At 35.9% G+C, this 24,582-nt stretch overlaps 2 protein-coding genes across 11 annotated transcripts; both read right to left on the bottom strand.

Annotated features, from left to right (window-relative positions):
- Positions 1 to 3,584: 3,584 nt before the first annotated feature.
- LOC107878737 lies at positions 3,585 to 5,511 on the bottom strand. 2 transcript variants are annotated; one of them, XM_016725845.2, is made up of 4 exons: positions 4,814 to 5,511; positions 4,511 to 4,689; positions 4,161 to 4,392; positions 3,585 to 4,001 (listed from the first exon to the last, which is right to left on the bottom strand). In XM_016725845.2, the coding sequence occupies exons 1-4, from the start codon at positions 4,920 to 4,922 to the stop codon at positions 3,886 to 3,888; spliced, it is 636 nt and encodes a 211-aa protein (XP_016581331.1). In that variant the 5' UTR covers positions 4,923 to 5,511; the 3' UTR covers positions 3,585 to 3,885. The 2 variants fall into 2 exon arrangements, with proteins under 2 accessions (XP_016581331.1, XP_016581340.1); XM_016725854.2 differs by having other exon boundaries at positions 4,161 to 4,386; positions 4,814 to 5,498.
- A 205-nt stretch (positions 5,512 to 5,716) lies between these two features.
- On the bottom strand, positions 5,717 to 24,275 carry LOC107878704 (putative pentatricopeptide repeat-containing protein At3g16890, mitochondrial). 9 transcript variants are annotated; one of them, XM_016725808.2, is made up of 3 exons: positions 21,921 to 24,275; positions 21,493 to 21,634; positions 5,717 to 6,694 (listed from the first exon to the last, which is right to left on the bottom strand). In XM_016725808.2, the coding sequence occupies exon 1, from the start codon at positions 24,122 to 24,124 to the stop codon at positions 22,034 to 22,036; it is 2,091 nt and encodes a 696-aa protein (XP_016581294.1). In that variant the 5' UTR covers positions 24,125 to 24,275; the 3' UTR covers positions 5,717 to 6,694; positions 21,493 to 21,634; positions 21,921 to 22,033. The 9 variants fall into 9 exon arrangements, with proteins under 9 accessions (XP_016581294.1, XP_047263262.1, XP_047263242.1 ...); XM_047407306.1 differs by having other exon boundaries at positions 21,523 to 21,634; XM_047407286.1 differs by having other exon boundaries at positions 21,529 to 21,634.
- Positions 24,276 to 24,582: the final 307 nt, after the last annotated feature.

Below are 24,582 nucleotides of genomic sequence, written 5' to 3'. Positions count from 1 at the left end.
ATTCCTATGTACCCTAAAAGGTTTTCATTTATACCAACCACAACCACCAAGAGCATGCCTTTTTACAATTCCAAACCATTCTCACCATTTAGACCATTTTAGACCGTTCCAAGCATTTAAAGCGTTTATACCATTTTAAAATCATTTAAACCATGAAAAACCATCCAAATCCATTTAGGTTTCCATTAACAAAATATACCATGCAGTAGTTCCAATGAAAGTTCAACAATAGAGTAAAAATATTCTCTTAGGCGTTCTATCAAACATGTTGAGGGCATACCTTTTTCAAAACCAAAACCAAAACCAAAGAATAAAACATTCACTTTAGGGTTAACCATGACCTATTTTTTAAACCACAACCAAAAAGCACCCACATGTTCAAACCATCACCAAAAATATGTGAAAACACAATTTAAACCAATATTTAACAATATGCATCAAAACCCTCAACATACGTTTCTAAAATCACCATTCATAATTTATGATCAATGTTTAAAACATATTAAAATGTTCCTTTAGTTGGAACTAACAATGAGAGAAGGAGTATGTGACTTATACAAGAAGATTCCATAGAGAAACTTGACTTTTGAGCCCCCTTGGAGAAGCCTTATAGAAACCCTAGTCTCCTATCTTCAAGAGAATGTTTAGAGAGGATATTTGGAGTGTTTATATTATTCAAAGTATGTTATGAGAGGCCAACAAGGGTTATATAATTTGGGGACATAAGGGTTTGGGGTGGGAAATGTTCGGACTACCCCCGACTAAAAATCTAAAAATTAACTTCTAGGTGGGTACGACTCACCTACAAACCGTACCTTAGGGTACGAGTGGTGGTACAACTCGTACCCTACCCTTCACCATAGTGCCCTATACTAACCAACATACAAAAACACAACCCCCAACTTGTACCTTAGGGTACGAGTGGTACCCCCAAACCATACCCTAAACCGTATCTTGGATAGTTTCAACTAGTCCAACCAATAGGCACCATACGACTTGGCATCATACTTCTCGTATCCAACCATACGAATCGTATGATATTGAGTCATATCTTGGATAGTAACCAAGCCAAACACATTGCCCAACATACGAGTGAGAAATACTCAAACCATATTTAAGGGTACGATTGGTATTCTTGAGTTATACCTTGCCCAGAAAGTCCAAAACCTAAGAAATTTACAAGGGTCTAAATCTCGGGGTGTTATACCTGTTCAAGATTACTTTGGCAGAATTATTAAATACATTATTGTCACAAGAGCAAAGGAGGCTTATAAGGCGGGATAGTATGGTTGAAGGAGCTTTGGCAGCCAACTACAAGACTCAAAGCAAGGGTAATAATCCAAGAAAAAACTACCCACTTTACCTACACTGTGGAAAAATAGGTCATCCTTCATTTAAATATTGGAAGAAACCATATGCACAATGCAAGATATGCAATCAACTTGGCAATCAAATGGACATGAAGCTGTGATTTGCAAAATCAAATCTCAAAAATATGAAGCAGCCCAAGTCACCAAAGAAGAAGAAGAAGATCACTTATTTGTGGCAACATATTCTTCACCCAAGAAATATAAATTTTGGATGATTGACAGTGGTTATACAAACCACATAGCATATGACAAAACTCTTTTTAAAGAGTTTCTGCCTTTGAAAAATAAGAAAATCAGAATTGGGAATGGTGACTATATTCTTGTAGAAGGAAAAGGAAATGTTGCCATCAAAATGATTTCAGGTACAAAAATAATTTCAAATGTCCTTTATGTGCCCGATATTAATAAAAGTTTGTTAAGTGTTGGCCAGCTAATGGAAGAAGGATTTAAATTATTATTTGGACATAAATATTGTCGAATCTTTGATTCCACTAATCATGAGATTTTAAAAGTTGATATGAGAGGCAAAAGTTTCTTATTTAATTCAAGAAAAGATGCACACAAGCCTTGCAAGACCAAAGATGAATTGCCAGATTTCATGAAGAGGTTAAAATCAGCTAAGCCTGCAATCTACAATTTCTGATCAAAGGAGGAGTGTTGAAGATATGCCTTAGAAATAACAATTTCTGATTTTAGGAGAAGTGTTGAAAATATGCCTCAGAAATAAAATAAAGTAGAAGTAGATAACTACTAGTAATTTTAAATTATTAGAGTTATATGTGGGTTAGACACTTAGAAATTAGTTATCCCTTTGTTATTTGACTTTGAATTGAAGTCTAATTAGAAATTTAGCTATAAATATACTTGTTTGAGTTATTAATAAAATAATTTTCTTTGACAATACATTGCAGTATTTTTCCTCTTCAAGTCTTTCTCTGTTATTTCTTTAATTTCAAAGCCAAAAACCTACAATTTTGATAGTTCATAAGTTGTTTGAACTTGTGTTTAAAGTTCTTGTTGATTAATACAATTTTGTACTCGAAAAAATACAGTGTATGTGAGCAGTGTCTATGTCTTGTATAACTAGCACACGTAATTAATTTTGGCCGGCAAGCAAAAATGGAAAAAAAAAAAAAACTATTCCAACCCCATCTCTTTGCGTCTGAAAATAACGACCACATGCCTCTTCTTTTGAAGGAAGAAATACGCACCCTTAGGATATGTTTGGTATGATGAAAAATATTTTTCATGAAAAATGTTTTCGTAAAAAATAAGTTGATTTTCTACTTATTTTCTCATGTTTGGTTGGTGAGTGGAAAATATTTTTCGAAAAATATTTTATGGTGTTAGGTTGGGGAGTAGAAAATATTTTCTAGTGTTTGATTGGTGAGTGAAAAAATATTTTTTAGAAAATACTACTAACTAACTGTTAACTAGTATATCAGTGTCTCTAGCAAATCAACAATTTGTAAGAATTAATTTAAGTATAGCAAATAATATTAATATCAAATACTAAAGTATTACAATCACTAAATTTAAGAAACTATTAATAAGCAAATATAGGAGAGACTTTTCAACATTTTGTCAGGACAATCTAAAGATACTACAAGCAATAGAAATATAACGGAACGACAAGCTTATTCAACTTTGTGAAACAAGTTACATCGATAACAAAATGAAATATGCAATTAGCAAAAGTAACATAGGTAAGTCTTTCTCTATACATATGAAAATAACAATACATTCAACGAATATTGATAAGAAAAAAAATTCGGGCTTCACTATTTTTTATTTCAAGCAGTGAAAAATTAAAACAAAGCACAGTGAAAAATATTTTCGAGTAATGTAAATTTTTGAGAAATGTAAACTTTTTGAGTCATGTGAATATGAGTGTTGTTGGGATGGGGAAGAGGGATGGGGGTGGGGCATAAGTCACATTTGTCATTTTCCCTCAAATAAAGAAAAATGAGTTATCTTGAAAAATATTTTTCCAATATTTTACTACAACCAAACAAGGAAAAATAGGAAAATATCTTTCAGAAACATTTTTCATCATACCAAACACACTTCAGTATTAATTTTCCTGCAGGGAATTTTGCCTTTTGGTATGTAGAGCAGGTGAAGCATATCCAGAAAACATTTTACATCAATACCAAACACACTTCAGTGTTAATTTTCCTGCAGGGAATTTTTCCTTTTGGTATGTAGAGCAGGTGAAGCATAGACATTAGTCTTGTCTTATAATTCAGAAATGACTTTTATACTTATCTAGAACATCCCACATGGAAAAAGAATTTCCAAGAAATAAATCTATACTCCTCACAACATTCTTTTCCAGATCAAACATATATTAATGAACAGATAAGACTTTTATTTACTAGTACATCAGCAGCAGCTCAGCAATCAGCATTATCACTTGTTGAATTAAACAGCACCAGATACTATTATACTATAAGTGCTCCACGTAAATCAGAAGTTCATTTTCCATCGATACCTTCACTTGCGAACATTTGCTTTAAAGGAAGAAAATAAGGGTCAAAGTCGTCAGAACAAATCCATGCAGCATGGACTTTGAAGCACGAAAAGCAATGTTATCATAAGCTAGGAAGTGCTCAGCAACATTAAAATAACCTGTTGACATATTTCAGAATAAGTTTAACTTCCATCAGCATATATAAATTAAACGTTTGTTTCTTTAGAAATACTCTCCTTGGAAACAAATCATATCCAATATGTTTTTCAGCAGAACCTACGGGACAGTTTTGTGTAGTAAAGTGGAGAAAGTTTAACCTCTTTTAGGGCCATCGCTACATCCCTCCTTGATAGTCTCTTCGACCGCTCTAATGGTGGCCTTATTGTAAAACCTGAAATGCGATAGTATGTTTTCAAGACAATTTAACACATGGTGAGTCTCCTCCAAGCATGGTCCTGTGCAGTATTGATCAGTATATTCAGGTGGTACATGGAGCTCCCCTGTCTCGGTCAATCTATAAGACTCCTCACAACGCCGGTATATCTGCATCTTCATTTGAAATAAGTTACTCATCCTTATTGCATTTCAGAAAATCATGTAGGTGAAAAATAGGCAAAGATTAGGTGAGGACATCCATGTATATCATGTATGGGTAAGAAGGAGTTACATGCTTATCGGTGAAACATTGCAAAGCTTTGGAGAAAAGATAGTCAGGTTGAGCATCAACTGTGCCACCACCATATTCATGAGGTGAATATTCTCCGTTTGTGCCTCCATAGTTGGGCAAATATTCATTTTCAAGAACTCCTGCAGCGGCGGTTTGAGTTTCATAATCATCTGCTTTACCTATCAACAACAATTTACGTTCACATAATCAAACTGTACGCTATAAACTGTCCTACACGCCATATGACTTGGAAAAATCAGCAATATAATGGAGCAAGAAGAAAAAGTAGAAACCATATGTCACCTTGTGTGGAAGGGAAAAATAAGAAACAGATCACGGCTAAAGCTTGAAGAGAATGTTTCATGTTAATGGAAAGTTCCATCACAAAAATTGAGTAGATGATGGCAGACATACTATAGAAGAAAGAACAAGTTAAGTTGATTTTATAAAAACAAGAGTATGCCTCAAAACCAGGAGTAGTGCTTCTTGCTGTATTGCACACGTAATAGACTCCAGCAAGTGAATAATTTCTCCAAGGTTAAGAACAACAAAAAATTGGGCAATGTTCTACCTGCAGAATGGTTGCAGATATATATATATTTGAAGCTTTTAAGTTATGGGATGGCATGGTAAAGAAACTTATAACTGAAGAATCTGCAAGAATCAAGTAAAACAAAGATAAATTCCATGGGGAAAAGTAAAAACAATAGGTGATCTGCTCGATGGAAAGTTGAAATATTGGATGTTTTAAAAAGGTGACTAATTAAATTGAAGTGCACTGGCCAACAAACCAGACTTTACTTGCTTGAGGTTTTTTGCATGGAAAATCAAACCTAAAAAGATCCATTCTTGCCCCACAAGTTACCCTTTCTACTTTTTTATTCAACATTCCGCATCCGAAGCTCACCTGCCCAACAAATCATATTCACTTCGATAGGCTAACCTTCCTACAGAAAGTTTCTCCATTCCTATAGCTTGAATCTGAGATGTTTAATTGAATGATGTGAAAGGAATCTCAACTGTCACACGCTCCTCAAAGGTAAAACCTTGACGGAGGGTTACATGGAGGAATACAATAACTTATAATCTTAGGTGAGAAGAAGCAACAGAACACCCAACTTCAAGAAATAAACAAGATGTCGTAGCTTTGGTGGGTAAGGACACGGGTCAGTATGAAGACCTAAAATCATTCTTTAGATAAGCATATCAAGAATTCGTGTTGATGTGTTCGCATTAATGAAATATTATATGTCAGAGAACAAACAGACTAATTGCTAATACAGATTAATTCACAATTCAACAAACTTCCAAGAGGAACTTGCAACGGCTCCTCATACACGCACTAACAGAAATACATTGATACAGGGGATTGTGTCTTGATGATTGCTTAGCCAGGACTTTTGGAGAAATAATGAAATATGGTCAAGGACCAATCCCAGCTTCCATTTTGGAAATGTTACAAGGGACAGCATCACTTCTTCGAAATCTTTCTTTTACTAATCTGCTCGGCTAAGTACCGAGTAGCGATGAACTTGTCATTGTACATGTCCCCTTTAAATCCCAAAAGAATAACCATCCTAGCCTCAAAAGGCCAACTTAGAACATTACATCGATACTTTTTTTAAAAGAAAAAAAATTATACATGCTGAGCTAAAAGTTCTCAAATGACATAGGCGCTCAAATATCTCCATATCCTACATGATGAGAGGCTTAAACCACACGTAGGAACATATACTGCTTGTTAGCTTATGCCCTGCCCTCTTCACATGGGTAAAGGAAATTAGTAGAGAAAAAACTTCACAGAAGCTGCCAGAAGCTGCATGAACACACACTGAAATCAGTCACGACTCACGAGTACTGTGAACTCCACCTAGACAAGAATAAAGATAAACTAGAAGAAAAAGTCTCTTCACCATGTAGGAAGTCAGAGAAAAACCTTTATACAAACTAATACCCAGGTTTAATGTATGAGATCTAAACAAGGAGCTCCATCTTCATACTCACAGTGAATTATCTACAACGGGTAGAAAACTCCATTTCGGATTTGTCATTGTTACACGCCAGGAACTTCCTTCTTTTCCCTTTAGTCAGGTCCTTGGAAGGAAAATCAGATTTCTTAAGATCAAGAGAGGTGTTTAATATAAGCATCACCATATGTTTTCCCAATCTCAGCTCATTCCCTTCCTGTGGAAACACAAGTAAAGACGGAAATAACTGTAAGTTAAAAGTATTCATCCTCATTTTAAGGAAAAATTTAGTTGAAATGTCAAATATTACCACAATCTCAATCCACGTAGATTTAGAACATCAATATTTCACAGAGGAGTTAATAATTTGAAACTTTTGCCATCCAATACAAGCAAATTAAAAGAAAACCAGCTAAAACAATATAAATCCAAACAGATATAAATATCAAGCTTTCTTCAGAGGAGATGAAGATAAATTTGTTGTTTCTCCAGGCAGATCAATCACAGACTGCTGCTCCTTGGAAACGCACAGTCAATCCTCATATAAAAAGATACAACTACTACACCAGAGCCACAGACACACAATTGCACAAGTGAATTTTAACCCCAAACACTTCTCTGACAGGAGTCCCAGAAGACAAGAATAATATTAATACACACTTGTACTATGAGTACCTGAAGTATTATTTTTGAAACTGGTAACATTTGTATTTAAGTCAGTACTTCCTAAGTACTGAAAAACCATATTTACAAATAAAAAAAGGAAGTACGTACCTAAAGTAGAGCTCAGTGGCGGAGAATTCTATCAACTTTCAACAGCTAAAAGATTGGAATTCCTTTGAAGCTAAAGACTCAAGAGGTATAGCAGACGTCTATTAAAAGTAAAAGGTGTTCATATGTAGCCATGAGACTTGGAGTGCCTGTGTAACATATCTTATGTAGGTACCTAACATTGTGATAGCTAGGCAACACCACCTCAATCTTATGGTATAAAGTTGTTCAGCAAGAGTTATCCAAACGTGAACTACAGCAGGGAATCACACTTCAAATATCTGCATCACGTATCTATCAGTTCTGCAAGTTCATTAACACGACAAAATCTCCAAGTACACGAATGGTTGATATGCACAATATTGTCCTACAGGAACAGCCAACATCCTTATGCACTTCTACCAATTCTTCAAACTCCTACCTCTTATATTCAAAAATATGGTATTGATACAAGACAAAGAAAATACTTATATACAATTATTGTTTTTTATAATGGTAGTGTTAGGAGCAGCGCGGATGCATCTAGACTAATTCACTTGTTACGTGCTACTTTCCACCAATACAGGTAATTAGGTAACTCTGGCCACTAAGACTTGGAAAAATAGGAAGACATCACCTAGCTTTTCTGTATAAGCTGGAATTTGAGCCATGATCTCCAATGGTCCATTCCAGCTTCATTAATTGCTAGGTAACACCCTTGGCTACTATACAAACATTATATAACATGCAGACCGTAATTTATAACTCAAATCGAAGCAAATTATTTATGCAAACTGGAGTATCCTTGTTATACCAAAAATACAATTAAATGCGAAAGGAACTTAAATCAAATACTGTTACTTTTTTCTTGTTATTCAAAAAAAAAAAAATTAAGACGGTACGCTATGGATTTTTAATCCTTCAAACATTTCTACTAAACCATTCTTTCCAAATTTTATAAGAAATAGCAGCGTATTCTTTTTGGGGGCGGCCACCATCTTGTCCTCCAATAAGCCATTGTCTACGTAGCCATTCTAGGAGTATCCCACTAAATATTGTAGACACAGGAGAATTTGATGAAGAGCGGGACCCCACAGTGCTCTAGATGTTCTTTTCTGTGGGGAAGCTGTAGAACCAGTCAATCACTTGTTCATCCAATGCAAAGACACTGGTCACTCTGGAGTCTATTCCTCAGGCTCAAAAACATCTCCTGTTCCATGTTTGGTAGAATTTCAGAGGCCCCATGCAGCTGGGAAGAAGCAGGACAACAAGCAACGAACAGAAGCAACTGGAAAATTATTCCTGCTACTATTTGGTGGACTATATGGAAAGCGAGTAATTTTAAGAGTCTTTTAGAATAGAGAGACTAATATGCAGCAAGTCAAACTGAATTGTATTTTGACTTCGTGTTTTTGGTGTTATCTGATATACTCTAATGATACTGTCTGTATCATTGATGTCTTAGACTCATTATAGTAGGACAGTACCTTTCTAAGGGAAGCGAGGCTGAGATGGTTTGGGCATGTGATGAGGAGAAGCACGGATGCCCCAGTACGGAGGTGTGAGAGGTTGGCTAGGGACGGTTTCAAGCGTGGTAGAGGTAGACCGAAGAAGTATTGGAGGGAGGTGATTAGACACGACATGGAGCAACTTCAGCTTACCGAGGACATGGCCCTGGATAGGAAGATGTGCAGGGGGCGAATTAGGGTAGAAGGTTAGTAGGAGTTTAGGCTGTTGTATGCTTTGGTGTGGTAGTTGGAGTATCTTGCTTTTTGGTTTTATTGAATTTGTTCATGTCTATTGTATCTTGTTCTATTAATATTCCTTATCTTATCTTAGATTGCTTTATTTTGAGCCGGGGGTCTATCGGAAACAGCCTCTCTATCTCACTTTTGAGATAGTGGTATGGACTGCGTACACTTACCCTCCCCAGACCCCACCTGGTGGGAATATACTGGGTATGTTGTTGTTGTTGTTATGTAAATACAGTTTTCAGTACAATCCATGTACTGATTTAAAGAAATAGAAACAGTTACCAATTTTTTTTATAAAAATCAAAGATAGCACTCTTATTCAAAACTACAGCATACAATGTAGAAGAATTCTATTAGTAGGTAAAACTGACAGAAACTCCGGCTTTTTCCAGCACAAATTAAACACGGACTGATTGCAAGAAGTCAACTGAATGATAAAGCATCAGTTGGTTGAACATAGGCTCTAACAGAATCCAAAGGTCCTAGCTATTCTATCATTCAATACAAAATCCAGAGAGCTGAAGTATACCCCGATGCTCTTCTTCATTCATCCATTTAAGCTCGGCTAGGAACACGTGGATCAAAGGAATCTGATTCTACAACTTCATACTTGTAGAATAGCCATATTCAAAAAATCATGCAATTTTTTTTTAAACATTCACGAAAAGTAATTGAGTGAACTACTGATAGTAGTTCCAAAGGCGCTTCCTAACATTTTGAGAAGAGAAAACAATACCGTGGAATATATAAATCATTTTTTTTCATATAGCTTTTTGGCATGTAAGGGAAAAATAATTGTATCTATATTTGATTGGATTGCTTGTTCGCTAATCGTGTGGTTCAGTCACCCATTCAATTGTACCATTCAATTGTACTTTCTTTTCAAAACGTCGACATATTTAGTTGAGGAAATTTTTTGATATATCAAAATGGAAAAAAAGTACAATGTTGAATGAGGTGATCAGCATCCTCTCCATCTTTGTTAACATACATTACCAACTCACTGCAACTCTAGGCGTCCTCCTTAAGTTGTTGGCTATCAAGATGGAACCTGATGATGCACTCCATGTGAAGAGGCAACTTTCTTAGGTGCCTTGGGCTTCCATGGTGGGGACCACATCAGAATTGACCCATGCCCATTAAGTAAAGTAGGATATGTAAGTGACAAGCATGACAAACCACTCTCCTAGTGCATGAAATGTCTAATTTTTTTTGTTAGATATTAACAGTAATGTCTCTGTTAGATACTCCGGTTGAAATAAGGGAAAGGTCAACTTAATTCTCGATGGACAAATGCAAAATTCTCCCCTGAACTGGATGATTATTTTGAGATCTTCAAACATATTTGAGGGTTCAATGCTACTGTTGTAACTTCGGCCGCTACAATATGACCTCACTGAGAAACATCTTCTGGATGTGCCCTTCTATATTTACTTTTCAAACACACCAATGTGTTCTGTGAAACTTCTACCTCATTCCATCCCAAAACTGTAAGGGTATTGTAAAATGTAAAAGATAAGTCACATGATTACTGTCCACCGCACTCTTAAGTAGTTCAGCAATTGTAACCTTCTTTAGCAGTTCTGATTGAGTGTTAACAACCCAGATTCGTTTGTTTCATTTTTATGCTACATTGTACGGGTGTCAAAATGAGCCCAAATTAAGTGAACCCGCCAAACTCAGCCCAATATTTATGGGCTGGGTTCAAGATAATTTACAATTGGGTTCAGTCTCAACCTATTAAGTCTCCACCCAGTTTAGAAAGATCTTCAACTGAGCTCAATACAATCTCCACTTCAACCCATTTAATAAGGAAAATGATTTCCTTAATAATGAAAGAGGAGAAAACAAGTGACAACTAAACTTTCTTAAAAAATTCTTTCAAAAATTCTTTTCTTACCCCCATCCTCCGCCATCCCACTCTCCTACCCCCCACTACACCCGCACTCCGCATTCCCAAAAAAATTATTTAATTTTTTTTATTCTTTAAAAAAACAATTAAATAATTTTTCTCACCCCAAACACACACCCCTCAATCCCCACCCTCCTAACCTCCATCCCTACCCCCAACACCTGATTCTTGAATTCTTGGACCACTGATAATATTACTACTATTAATTATCTGTATATGAGAATTATTTATGACGAACCAGAAAGGAATATATGATTACATTGCAATATATAATAATAGTAGTTCGACTTTCATATGTAAATATGCACAATTTGAATCCATGAGTTATTTAATAAATTTCTGTGTCTAAATTTGAGAGTTATGTTATGTGAAGTCATCATCTTGGTAGTACTTCAATTAGTAGTATATCGTAGGATGAGTGCCAGGTTAATATTAATAGCTGGAAGTAGCATATTATACTTATAACAGATATATATATGAAATAGTATGAAAAATAACAGTAATATTTTTAAAAAAATTTCACAAACCTTTTTCATGGATAGTATTTTCTTGAAAAATATTTTTCCTCCATATGAACACACCTATAGTATTATTGCGAAATAGTCTATTGGACCCTTGTACTTGTCCGAGTTTGTAAAGTGGACAATTATACTTACCTCTTTCTCATCTAAACCCCTTAACCCATCAAAATTGTAATGACCCAAAGTTATGTCTGCATGCGCCAATTGAATAATCGTGAAAAAGAGAAATGGAGTCAGCAAATATTTTACAAGGAACGGTGGAGATAATAATAAAACAACGGTGGAGATTGACCCAATTATTAAGGCAACCAGCTCAGCACCAACTCAACCAATTCTATAAATAGCCTTGACAGAGATTAGGATCAGCAATTATGAATTTGATCAAAATTCTCCTTGTCTAATCTTCTAGAACCTTCTTCTTTCTCTTCTACTCTATCTTCTCCTTCATTACTTCATTCTAAGCTTTACTACATGTATCCATGGTGGAAGTTGCAGATTCACAGTGAAGTATAGCTTAGTGTTTCCTTATTCGTCGATTGTAATCGTTGGTTGTTATCAATAAAACTTTGTTCCATTATAAATTCAAATTCACAATTCCAATTTAGTTACATTACAAGTGGTATCAGAGTCAGGTACCTGTCTCGACTGTGGGTAGTAATTCGAAGATAATGTTTGCGGAATTGACTTTGGTTGAACGAAACAATGCAAATAGAATGACACCTATGGATGGAACGTCAGGAATAGTTGTGAATGTTAAACAATTGCAGAGGTAGTGTGACGATTGCATATGTAGTGGCGACAGCCAATGCAACTGTTGTGTCTACGGGGGTGTAGCCAGTGCTGACTGCCAATGCTGCTTTTGTCTTGATGACTGTTTGGGGAAAATGAATGAAGAGGACAACCAAGCTGAGGTGGTTTCAGATGACCATGAAATGGCTGAACTGTTGAGGATTAAAAATAGCAGTAAAGTTGATTCAAAATATAATGCGAACCAGATGTTTGACGAATGTCCTCAATGGATCGAATCTGAAGTTCTAGTTGAAGTCCACTCCATCCCCAATACGACCACCACAGAGACCGAGATCGTGAACTCACATCTGAATTCACGACTTTATGTTCTTGTTGTTGAGGATACAATACTGAAATTGATGGGTTGCAATGATTTGTCCAGTGCTTATAGTGTCACGACCCACCTTGAGTCTGCACCTTGGTTGATTTCTATTGAGGTACTTAGATTTAAAAACACGGGACATAAGCTTAACATGGAGCTTGGTGACAAGCTATCCGATATGAAGCTAGAGAGGGATATTTTTGTAGAAGTTTGTGGTCCTCATACAACTTTTGGTCTTACACATGCTTTGGGTTTATACATTTGTTATTGGGTTGATACTGGGCAGGTTTTCTGGGCTTGCCTTGATCGGGTAAAGTCAGTTGCTATGAAATCAGAGGATTAGGACGAGAATGAATCAGCAATAATTCAAACTGAAGGTGTTGAAGCTTCTGAACAAAAGGATAAACCTAGTTAGGGTGTATGTCTCACGGAAAAGTGCAGTGAATAGACTGCTGGTATCATAGTTGAGGCATGGGAGAATACCACCAAAATTGTTTCTATTGAAGCCACACCAGAGCAATCAGAAAATACAAAGCAAGAGCGAAATATAGATGTGGAGGCATCGTCCAGGTTCCTGACACCTTTACAAAATCAAAAAATGGCAGAAATGAAGGTTATCCTGTCTACTATGAAAATTGAAATAACAGGTAGTCGCATGCTGGAGATTGCAATTTTCAGAAGAATGGGAACTGTAATTCTTCAATTAATTGTTGCAATATCATTATGTTTTGGTCCTGGAGGTGGTTCTAACAAGTTCATAGTAGAAGATGTAGTTGTTTTACATTGTTATGGATTTCATGATAAAGGAACTCTAAATGGAAAAATCTTTTGTGTGGGTGGGGAGTTCAAGAAGGAAATTCAGCTTGTCCCTGAAAATTCGACAATTGCATTGCTCCCCGTGAATACAGCAAACATTGGTGATGTGGGTAGCTTCACTGGTAGATTCTTATTAGCTGGTGTAGTTGTCGGGCAGGAAACTATTATTATTGAAGGTTGTGGAACTTCTGTAATGTGTGTTCCTACTCTAATTTTGTTGCATAATTCCATGGTCTCAAGGGTTACTGTGTATGTTGTCCTATGCATATCCCAAAGCTTTAAGGCAATGCTAATTGTAAACGTGGATCACAAGGGTGTGTTGTATAACCAGATTGTTGGACTGATGCAACAGAGTGTTCCAAAGACAAGGAGAGTTCTTATAATGCATAATTTCTTACCATTGTCGTTTGATCCTGGTGGAACCCTCCTAAAATATCATGCCAGAGGTACTGTTTTTGACATATCTAGTTTCAGCTATAAAGTACCTTATTAAGTTTGGAGTTATGTTGTTATATGCTGGTGCTTAAACCCAGTCACTAAGTTGTGTCACGATGAGGGAATTTGAGATTTCGTGTCAGTTAAAGAGACTGACTGGATCAAATATTGCTGCAATATGCGAGGGAGTCAGAAAATGCATTTTGGTGCTACTCAAGCAGGTCACTAACACCTTTCCACAGCTCATAATGACTATTGAGAAGCATTCTTATGGTGGTAAAGCTGATACTGGAGGCAAGAAAGCAAACGTTGTAGGCATGAATACTAGTGTTGTCCCAAAAATCAATGTTGAATTTTGGAGAGAGCACAAAAGGGATTTGATTGGGAATGCTAGAGCTTTGGGAAGATCAAGAATTGCTTGTGATAGGGCTAAGAGAACTTTATGCTCTACTGCTCAAACCACTACTGAAGTGGATTCCTTGTTTAAGGGAATAAAATTTTATGCTATTATTACTCGAGCTCGATTTGAGTAGCTATGGATGGGCATGTTGTTTAAGAGTATGGAACCTGTGGGGAAGTGTCTAAATGAGGCCAAGGTAGATAATTTTCAAATACAGGAAGTGGTTCTCGTTAGCAGATCAACTAGAATCCTAATAATTCAGCATCTCTTGAAAGATTACTTCGATGAGAAGAAGCTCTAAGCGAGTATAAATCTGGATGATAATATGGCTTGTGGTACAACAGTTCTAGACGTAATCCTGATTGGTAATGGAGATGAAAATGTTCAAGAATTGCTAGTGGTTGATGTCACCCTATTAGATCTTGATGTTGAAACTGTTGGCAGGACAATAATTGTGTTAATTTCCAGAAATGCTACAAATTCAGCCAAGAAAGAACGAATTTTTCCAACCTACTCAGATCATCAGCTTGAAAATGCTCCAATTGAAGAGCTCAGCCATTTGAATGACTGTAATTGGCACTGGCAATTTTATGGGTGTTCAGTTCTCCCTGTTGCAGACTAAAGAACCGACCATTATCACGGTCGAATGCATCATCCTTGACCTTGAGGACAAGGTCAATTTCAAGCGGAAAGGATTGTAATGACCCAAAGTTGTTATGTCTGCATGCGCCTATTGAATAATCGTAAAAAAAAATAAATGGGGTCCGCAGATATTTTACAAGGAACGGTGGAGATAATAATAAAACAACGGTGGAGATTGACCCAATTATTAAGGCAACCAGCTCAGCACCAACTCAACCAATTCTATAAATAGCCTTGACAGAGATTAGGATCGGCAATTATGAATTTGATCAAAATTCTCCTTTTCTAATCTTCTAGAACCCTCTTCTTTCTCTTCTACTATATCTTCTCCTTCATTACTTCATTCTAAGCTTTACTACATGTATCCATGGTGGAAGTATAGTAAAGTATAGCTTAGTGTTTCCTTATTCGTTGATTGTAATCATTGGTTGTTATCAATAAAACTCCGTTCCATTATAAATTTGAATTCACAATTCCAATTGAGTTAGTTACATTACAAAAACACGTGATTCTAAACCCCTCCTACCATGTGTCTAGCACACTCTCCCTAAATAAATTACACGTCATATCCACGTCACATAAATTAATGCCATGTCATAAAAATCTTCATTAATTATTTTTTAAAATTATTAATCAACATTATAAAATAAAAATCAAAATAATAAATTTAAAAAATAATCTTTAAAATAAATTCATTATTCTCACCCTCCACCTTCCCAAACCCACAACCACTATCTCCAACTCCCTCACACCATTTTCCTTTTCTTTACTCTTCCACAATTAGAACAACAACAATAATTTGATCAGAGATCTGGCAATTCCCACATAGTTAGGAGGTATAGAAAGTCTTAGAGCTCGATCTTTCGTTCAACAATTTCACAGGAACAATTCCAGTAGAACTTGGAAATTCTCCAAAATTACTCAAGCTTTCTCTCAGTCACAATAGTTCTATTCCTTCACTTCTTCAAAAATGCCAAAAGCTCTATGAGCTAAGGCTCTCCGAAAACAACTTATCTGGCCCAATCCCTTATGAACTTGGCCCTTTATTAGAATTACAAGTGATATTAGACCTAAGCAACAATACCAAAAACACAAACCCCCTTCCAATTTCATCTCGTTCCACATCAACACCGCCAGCCACTGCCAACCGATGAACTAATGCCGCCCCTCACCCTCTCCTCCTCATCTCCAGACTTCTTCCTCCACCAACACCATGAACAACCTCCATTAAACCTCTAAATTACTAACTCAATCACCTCCTCCATTGACGCCTTCCTCCGATGAAAGAAGAACGAAATGCTAATTTCTTTTTCTTTAATTTAGTGAGTTTTAATTTTTCTTTGCAGTGATGGAGAAAAGGAATAGAGAAAGAGACAGTGTGTCTGGATTATTGGAAACAAAATAATTTATTTTGTTTTTGTTTTCAATCATTGTTATTGCAGAAAAAGGGAGAAAGGGGGTCGGTGGGGTGAAGAAGATGAATGTATGGAGAAGAAAGGGTGAAAAAAGTGGTTGGGGTGGGGGGGGTGGGGGGGGGGGGGGGGGGGGGGGTTGTAGGAGGTGTGATTTTATATTCATTTAAAAAATAATTATTTTTTTATAATTTTAATATTATTTGAATATAAATATGGCGTTCCACTTGCTCGGAACGCGTGTAGTCACGCAACAGTCCAACTCACTTATTTTAATGTCGCGTAAGCTCAGTCAATGGTCAAAGGGGTTTATCTTGTGTTTTGATGGGTTAAGTAGAGGTGTCCACTTACAAACTCGGACAAGTACAAGGGTCCAATAGACCATTTCGACTTTTATTTCATTGATATAATATTTGTCGACTTTCCCTTTCAAAATCAAGAGCTTGCTTTTTAAAAAAAAAAAAATTGGACTTCAAATTGTAGTTACAAGAGGCAAATATCAATGTTAATAGTCTTGGGAAAGCGAGTCAAATTAGGTTGGAATAAGCGAATCAAATTGGGAAGGTCAAGTCCAAATCCAATCTTTAGCCCAACCCATTTGAACCTAAAGTGAATTTGGATTGGTCATGACCCAACCTAATTTCCAATTCAACTCATTTGAGCCCAAAGTAAATTTGGGTTCGCCATGATTCAACTCAATTTTCAATTTAACTATCTCCAATTCCAGCCCAACCCATCTATTTGACACCCCTACCACATTGGGCCTGATATGATCAATGAACAATCTTCATAGTTCATTGTATCATACAATTCACTATTTCTATTATGTTGCATTAGGTCTCATTCATCTTTCTTTACTTTGCTTTCACCGGTGGAAAATGCGCAGTCCAAAGAGATGGGGAATCAAATTCAAGTTGTTGCAGCAGTGGTGCTTTAAATGACCACGACAAAAATAAGCCTTATTACTACTGGATCTCCTTCCAAAAAAGAAAAACCATGAAAGACAGATCAAAGGCTTGGAAACACTTCAAAAGATTCATTGATGAGCATTGAATCAAAAGAACAAAATGTAAGTGTTGCGATCAAGTATATGATGTTCACTCCAAAGGTTGTGGTACTTGTAATTTGCTTGCACATATGGAAACGTGCAAGAACTTTCCCATCATCTTTGACCTAACTCAAACACAAATTGGCTTTGAACCTAAAGAAAAGGTGAGGTTTCATTTGTCCATTATTGGAAATTTGATCAAAATAAATATGTGTAGGAGGGCTTAAGCTGGTATGATTATTATGAATGAGCAACCACTTAGTTTAGTTGAAAGGGAGGGTAAAGATTTTGTTAGGGTTGTACAGCCTATGTTTCATAATCCTTATTGTATTACTGCGACTAGGGACTATCTTGAGCTTTACAATGAAGAGAAACAAACTTTGAAAAAAAAAAATCTTAGGGAAACAAGATGGAGAATTTGTATTACTACTGGCACATGAACTTCAATTCAAAGAATTAGTTGCGTAATTGGTCATTTTATTAACAAAAATGAGAAATTGCATAAAAGAATATTAAACTTTTGTCCATTCACAAAGGTCAAGATTTAGCTAGTGATATCTTTATATGTTTGCTTGAATGAAAATTAGATAAGATTTTTATTGTGACAGTTGATAATGCAAGTTCTAATGATGTCATGATCAAAGGGTTGTCAAAACAATGTACTAAGTGGAATACCAATATGATGGAAGGTAAACAACATGATCAATCTAGTTATTCAAGATGGCTCAAAAGAAGGGAGTGAGTCGGTGGAACGTGTTAGACAAGCTATTAGGTACATTAGACAATCTCCTAGGACAACTCGGTGTACTAAAACTCTCGCTATAGGCAGGGTCAGAGAAAGAGTTGAACCACCAAGGTTTACTGTACACAACCTTACCCTGCAAGATGGAAATAGTTCAACAAGTATTGTTGTGATCTTGACAAGATAAAAAGTAAGATATTTTTGTGCCTAAATGTTCCTACTAGGTGGAATTCCACATATTAGATGTTGAATGTTGCTATGGTTTATAAGGAACTTTTTCAAAATACTGTAATATTGATTATGGATTGGTGAACTATATAATTGATCAACTTTGTGAGAATGGAAAAGGGAGCACTCTTAAGTGGGGATGGGAAAGTGTCAGACTCATTGTCAAGTTTCTTGAAATTTTTATCAGCTCCCTTAAAGATATAGGATTCACTTTACGTTATATCTAATGTGCACATTCTTGAAATTTGTGAAATTACTTCTTCGTAACCGGAGTTGATTCATTACGAAGCCAATCTTGAACACACACAAGTGCTTGCACCACTCTAGGAGTCAATGAACTCCAAAATAGATCAATTATACGTCCTCTGGTACTAAAAGCAGATTCAGATGTTTTACACTAGAAATGGGAATGACTAACACATCATGAGTCATCTCAAGGCTAGGAAATCTAAGTAAATTCACCTTCCACCAACTTAAAATACCAAAACCATCTCTATCTTCCTCAACATCTTTCAACCAAATACTCATCCAACTCTATTTTAGAATCAATACCTCCATCATTCTTATGCCTATTTAAATCTTGCATGAATTTTATGATTCTTTTTCTTCCCAAACTATTGGGACTTGATAAACATATATTGTCGCGGGATGTCTTTGATGAAGTAGATGAAAATTAAGAAGATGGATATGAATTAACATTATTCTTTGCATACTTATTGAACAACGATTCCATGTATGTCTTGACTTCCCCTTGTATTTTCATCCTTGTGTTTTCCTAACATAGTAGTTCGGGTGATCCTCAAAAGATGAACAAAATGAGTTTTTATTTCATGTATGTTGGATCCACCCGAATACTTGTCAATTTTCTCTTTCACATTATTTTCCAATGCTCTTTTTTATGGTAGTTCGGTAGGTTGGCTACCTAAACTCCCACCTTGTTGGTGGAGGTTCAATTCCCCACATTATAATCACATCCCCATTTTCCCTTTCCCTGACCCACCCCCAATTTTTTTACAAAGATTATTTGCCATTGCTCGCACAAGGATATCTTCATTTTCTATATTAGCTCTTTCAAAGAAAAAGAAACTTCATAATTCTCAAGAGGGGCATATCAGAAATAACATAAAAGTAACCCTATACCTTCAAGGTGAGTTGATAAAAGATTTCAAGAAATTTCACAATGTGTCGAACACTTGCCCAATCACTACTTAAGAGTGCACTTGCAGCTTCTCCATCCTCACAAATATGATTAGTAATATAGTTCACCGATGCATAATCACCACCACATATTTTAAAAAAACTTCCTTATAAACCACTACAACATTCAATATCCATAATGCGGAATTCCACCTATTAGGAACATCTAGGCACAAAAAATTCTTAGATGTTATCTTGTCAAAATCTCAGCAATCCCTAAACCTCTTCCATCTTATGGGAGATTACCTAATGTACCTAAAATCTTGTCGAACACACTCACATTTTGGTGTTTACCTCCCATCATATTGGTATTTAGTTGATTATGTTGACAGTTTTCTAACTATGACATCATTAAAATTTGCATTATCAACTGTCACAATGAAAATCTTATCCAATCCTCATTCAAGCAAATGCTTTGAAAAAGGATTAGCTAAATCTTGACCTTTGTGACTAGCAATTAAACACAAGTTTAATATTCTTTTATGCAACTTCCAATCTTTGTCTATAAAATGACCAACAACACAGATAATTATTTCTATGAATTAAAGTCCATGAGATGGTGGTAAAACAATTCTCTGTCTTAAAATTTCTTTTAGAGCTTGTAACTCTTTACCATAAGGATTAAGACAATCCCAAGCCACAATAATACAAGAAGGAACAAGAAGTATAGGTTGAACAACCCTAACAAGATCTCTAAAACCCTCATTTTCAACCAAACTAAAAGGCTATTCATTCACAATAATCATACAAGTTAAAGCCTTCTACACACTTATTTGATCAAATTTCCCAGGCAGGCCCTCACCTTTTTTAGATTCAAACAAATCTGTGTTTGAGTTAGATCGAGATGACGGGAAAAGTTCTTACACTTTTCCATATGTACAAGCAAATTACTAGCATCACAACCTTTTGAGTGAGCATCATATACTTGATCACAATACTTATATTTCGCTTCTTTGATTTCATGTTCTTTTCGAAGTGTTTCCGAGTGCTAGATCTGTCTTTCATGATTTTTTTTTTAGAAACAGATCCAATAGGAGCACGGCTGGTGTGAGTGATTCATTTGAAGCTCCACTTCCGTGCACTTCTACAAAAATGAAATCAGAGATGGTCCATCTTGATCCTAGAAGACTTCATTTGAATCAAAATGGAGTTTGAAAACTAAGAGCTTGATTCTAAAACAGATGAAAAGAGTAATTTCTTACCTTGAAAGACAGAGATGAAATCAGAGATGGAGCTTGATCCTTGAATACTGAGAGTTTAGGAGACAAAGAGTCCCTAGTTTTGAGTGAGATAGGAGGGACAGCTGTGGTCTTGACTCTTGAGAAGTTGAGATTGAGAGAGACACCGACTTAGGATTGAGTTAGAGAGAGTGAAAGAAGGTTGTGTTTAGGAAACATCAAAGAAAAACCTAAATGTTTGTAATAGAAAGGAGGAAATTAGATATACGTTGTTAAATATACCAAACTGTAGCTAAACCACGAACAATTATAATTGATTATTGAATTTGTAAACCGATCCATTAAACCATAAACTGAATAAAATGATCCAAAATAATAAATCGGTTCGAACTTTTGGGTTGAACCAAACTGTGCACACAGCCCAACCTGGATGTATATATCAAAGACTTAGATGCGTAGATCAACATAACATTAAGAACTGTCGGTTACTAGTAATAGATCACAGCTAATTTATAATGTGGAAACAAGAAAAGCATATGTCCTAATAGAATACACAGATATAATCTATTGAAAAAGTCTAGTATTTTATCCCCGTTTGGCCACGAAAATAATAATTTTCCGGAGTTGGAGTTGGAGCTGGTATTGTGTTTGGCCATGAATATAAATTGGAGTTGTTCTTGTTTTCACTTTTCCAAAAACAATTTTCACTAAAGTAAAAAAAATTTATGGCCAAACACCACTATTTTCACTTTTTTCACTAAAGTGAAATAATTTTCCGAAAAAAGTGAAAAAATTTCCATGGCCAAACACCTACTTAGTCAATTAAATAGTAACAATTATGAACAAATGATAAGCACGATACGCGCCACCTGAATAATCACTAGTCCATGGAGCAGCACCTTTACTTTTTAAACTAGTCCGTTCCAACTTTCCACCACATTAGCCTGGTAGTTATTAGAACCAAATCCCCACTTTTTCCTCTGCCAGTCCAATACGCATCTTTGTCCTTGCCTACGTAGAATCTTTTACCATTTGGGATTTACAATTGCAAATACAGTGATCAGTGTAGCAAGGATGGGAAAAAGGAAACTTTTATTAGCTATAGGTTTTTCTTTGGCATGCATCAACCGGGAAATCATAAAACTAAATAGCAACTTAAGAGATCAAAACAAACCAGACATTTATAAGCAAAATAAAAATGCATACAGCCACAAAAGAAGATGAAAACAAGTAGAACATCAAAGAGAAGAGATCATAACAGCATAACTATAGTAACTTATCAAGAAAATAGTCATACCTATAGTATATTAGGCCAGCCTGATGGGTCAAAAGCAAGGTTCCGTCCATGATTGCCCAACAAGCAGCGTAGCTTGTGAGCTTTAAGACATAATCACTCTTAAACCAAAGATACTATGAAGAAATAATGTGTTCCAATAGCATTCCCCTTTTCCCGCACTCCCTTAACACATCCTGAGCTTCTTCAATACGACCTGATTGAATAATTAAATCAAGATATAGTTTAAATGTCAAAATATCGGGGATGCATCCATTTGCTTCCATTGAAAAAAACAAGTTCTTAGCTTCATCAAATCTCCCTGAGTTACATAAGGCCCTGATAAAAGCACCATAAGTATGATTATCAGGGCACAAATCCAGCGTCAACATGCTTTCCAGAAGCCTTTGTGCCTCGTCAATCTTATTCAACCTACAAAAACTTTGAACTAACGCATTGAAGCAGAAAACATCTGCCTTTATTCCATCACCTTGCATGTTTCTTAATAATTTCAGTGATCTACCAACATCCCCAAGGACACAAAGTGCACGAATTAAGATATTGTATGTAACAGCATTTGGAGTAACTCCCCATTCTACCATCTCCGTGAGACAGTCTAAAGCATCGTCAATGCGGTTTGCTCTACAAAGGCCATCAATCATTGAACTAAACGTGAAAATGTCTGGTCGAAAACCATGTTCCAGTAGTATGCTTAGTATCTCATGTACCATTTTAACCTCCCCTACCTTGGAATATCCACTAATAAGAGTGTTAAAAGTTACAACATTAGGATTGACTCCTCTCTGAAGCATATCTTTGAAAGCATCTGATGCCTTGTCCATCATTTTGACCTTGCAAAAGCAATCAATGACCCGGTTATAGAAGAATGTGTTGGATACAAGACCATCCTTAAACATCTGGTCCAAATATTTGTTCCCCTGTTCTACTCTCCCTGCTTTATAAAGGGCATCAGCAAGTGCAAGATAAATATCAACACTAACCTTCACTCCTCGAACAGTGATGAAGTCTAACATCTGACAAGTATCATCAAGCTCTAATCCTTTGATTAAACAAGTAAGTACAATGTTAAGAGTTGAGTTATCCAGGATGTAACCTCTATCAATTGATATTCTTAAAAGTTGAGCTGCTTCTCTTGCAAAATAATTAGTACTAATGCAATGTAACATGGATGAACATGCTACATTAGGTAAGGTAGGTTCTTTCTCTAACCATCTGGTTAACAACTCAAAGCCCTTATATGGTGGGATACAACGAAATACCCCATTAACCAATGATCTTACAGTAGCTTCATTTGGAACAATACCCCTGATCTTCATTACCCCGAATAATTCAAATGCCTCGTCCAACCTTTTAGCATTACAAAACCCATCAACCAAAATTGTGTAAGTAAACACATTGGGAGAGTATCCCACTCCTTCCATCTGTTTCACCAGACGAAGCGCCTCCTCCACAACCCCAGCTTTACAAACTCCATGAATGAGAATATTATATGTAAACTTATCTGGATTACAGTTATCAACCTGCATTTGCTGAAACTTTAAATAGGCTAAGTCAAGTGAATTGCACTTGATCAATGCATCGATTACCGCATTATACAACCTAGTACTAGGAGCGAGCCCCAAATAAGAAACCTGCTCCAAAATATTAGCACAATACTTCCCCAATCCTAATCTCCCCCAACTACCAATCAGAACACAAAGCAAGTCCACAGTAATTACATTTCCAGAGTTTCTGATATCTTGAACAAGCTCAGCTGACAACAAAAGGGGACCTTTCCTATAAAGTACATTACCTAAAACCACCTTAACTGATTGATTCTTCGCAAAAGAAGGACAGAGATTCAAAACCCAGATGTAAAATCTAAAAGGGTGCAATGGGTTTTCTTGATTTTGCAAAATACTTACAACTGCTTGCTGATTCAAAGTAACCCTCTTGCTTTTATACTCATGGTTTAGCAATAAATACCAGTCTTTTCTGGCAAGAATCTGGGTAAAATACTGATGATCAATAACACTTGTTCGAAAGTTCCGATTTTTAGCAGCTATGGAAGTGTTGGAATCCAAATTCAATGAAGGCTTGCCGAGTGAACTTTGTTGAGTGCTGCTATTTGTTGAGGGTTTTGGAGTGAAGAAATCTTGATTTTGTTTAGAGAGATTGGTGAAAGCAGGTGAAGAAGCCCTTGAAGCTACAGAATAAAACCCTCTCATACTCTTTCATTCCCCTTTGAAATTATAGATACTATCTTTTGTTGTCGACTCAACTCGTGATGGAAAGGGGAGGGGAGGCGAGGGGAGGGGAGGCTGATAAGCTTCTTTGAGTTCTCAATTTGAGAAATGACCCTTTGTCTATTTATCATTTAAAAATTAAAAAAACAATTAATTGAAAAACGGATCATAATAATATATTAAAAAGTATGGACCTATTTATAGATAAATTTAAAATTTAAAAGATAAAACCCTAACTTTCTCTTGTCTTCTCTTCTCTTCTAACTAAACTCAAATTCTTGTCGGATCTATTGTAAGATATGTTTTTTTCCTCATCAGATATCCAAGGATTCCTTCTGTCCGTTTTCTCCTCTTTTCTTATTAAAAACACATTATTTCTTAAATATTTTTTTTTAAAGTAAAATTTGTTCTTGTATTAACTCATTATTGTACTTTTTTCT

Source organism: Capsicum annuum, chromosome 1 (assembly GCF_002878395.1).
Source record: "Capsicum annuum cultivar UCD-10X-F1 chromosome 1, UCD10Xv1.1, whole genome shotgun sequence".
In the NCBI taxonomy this organism is placed as follows: domain Eukaryota; kingdom Viridiplantae; phylum Streptophyta; class Magnoliopsida; order Solanales; family Solanaceae; genus Capsicum; species Capsicum annuum.
This window is presented reverse-complemented; position numbering and strand designations above follow the sequence as displayed.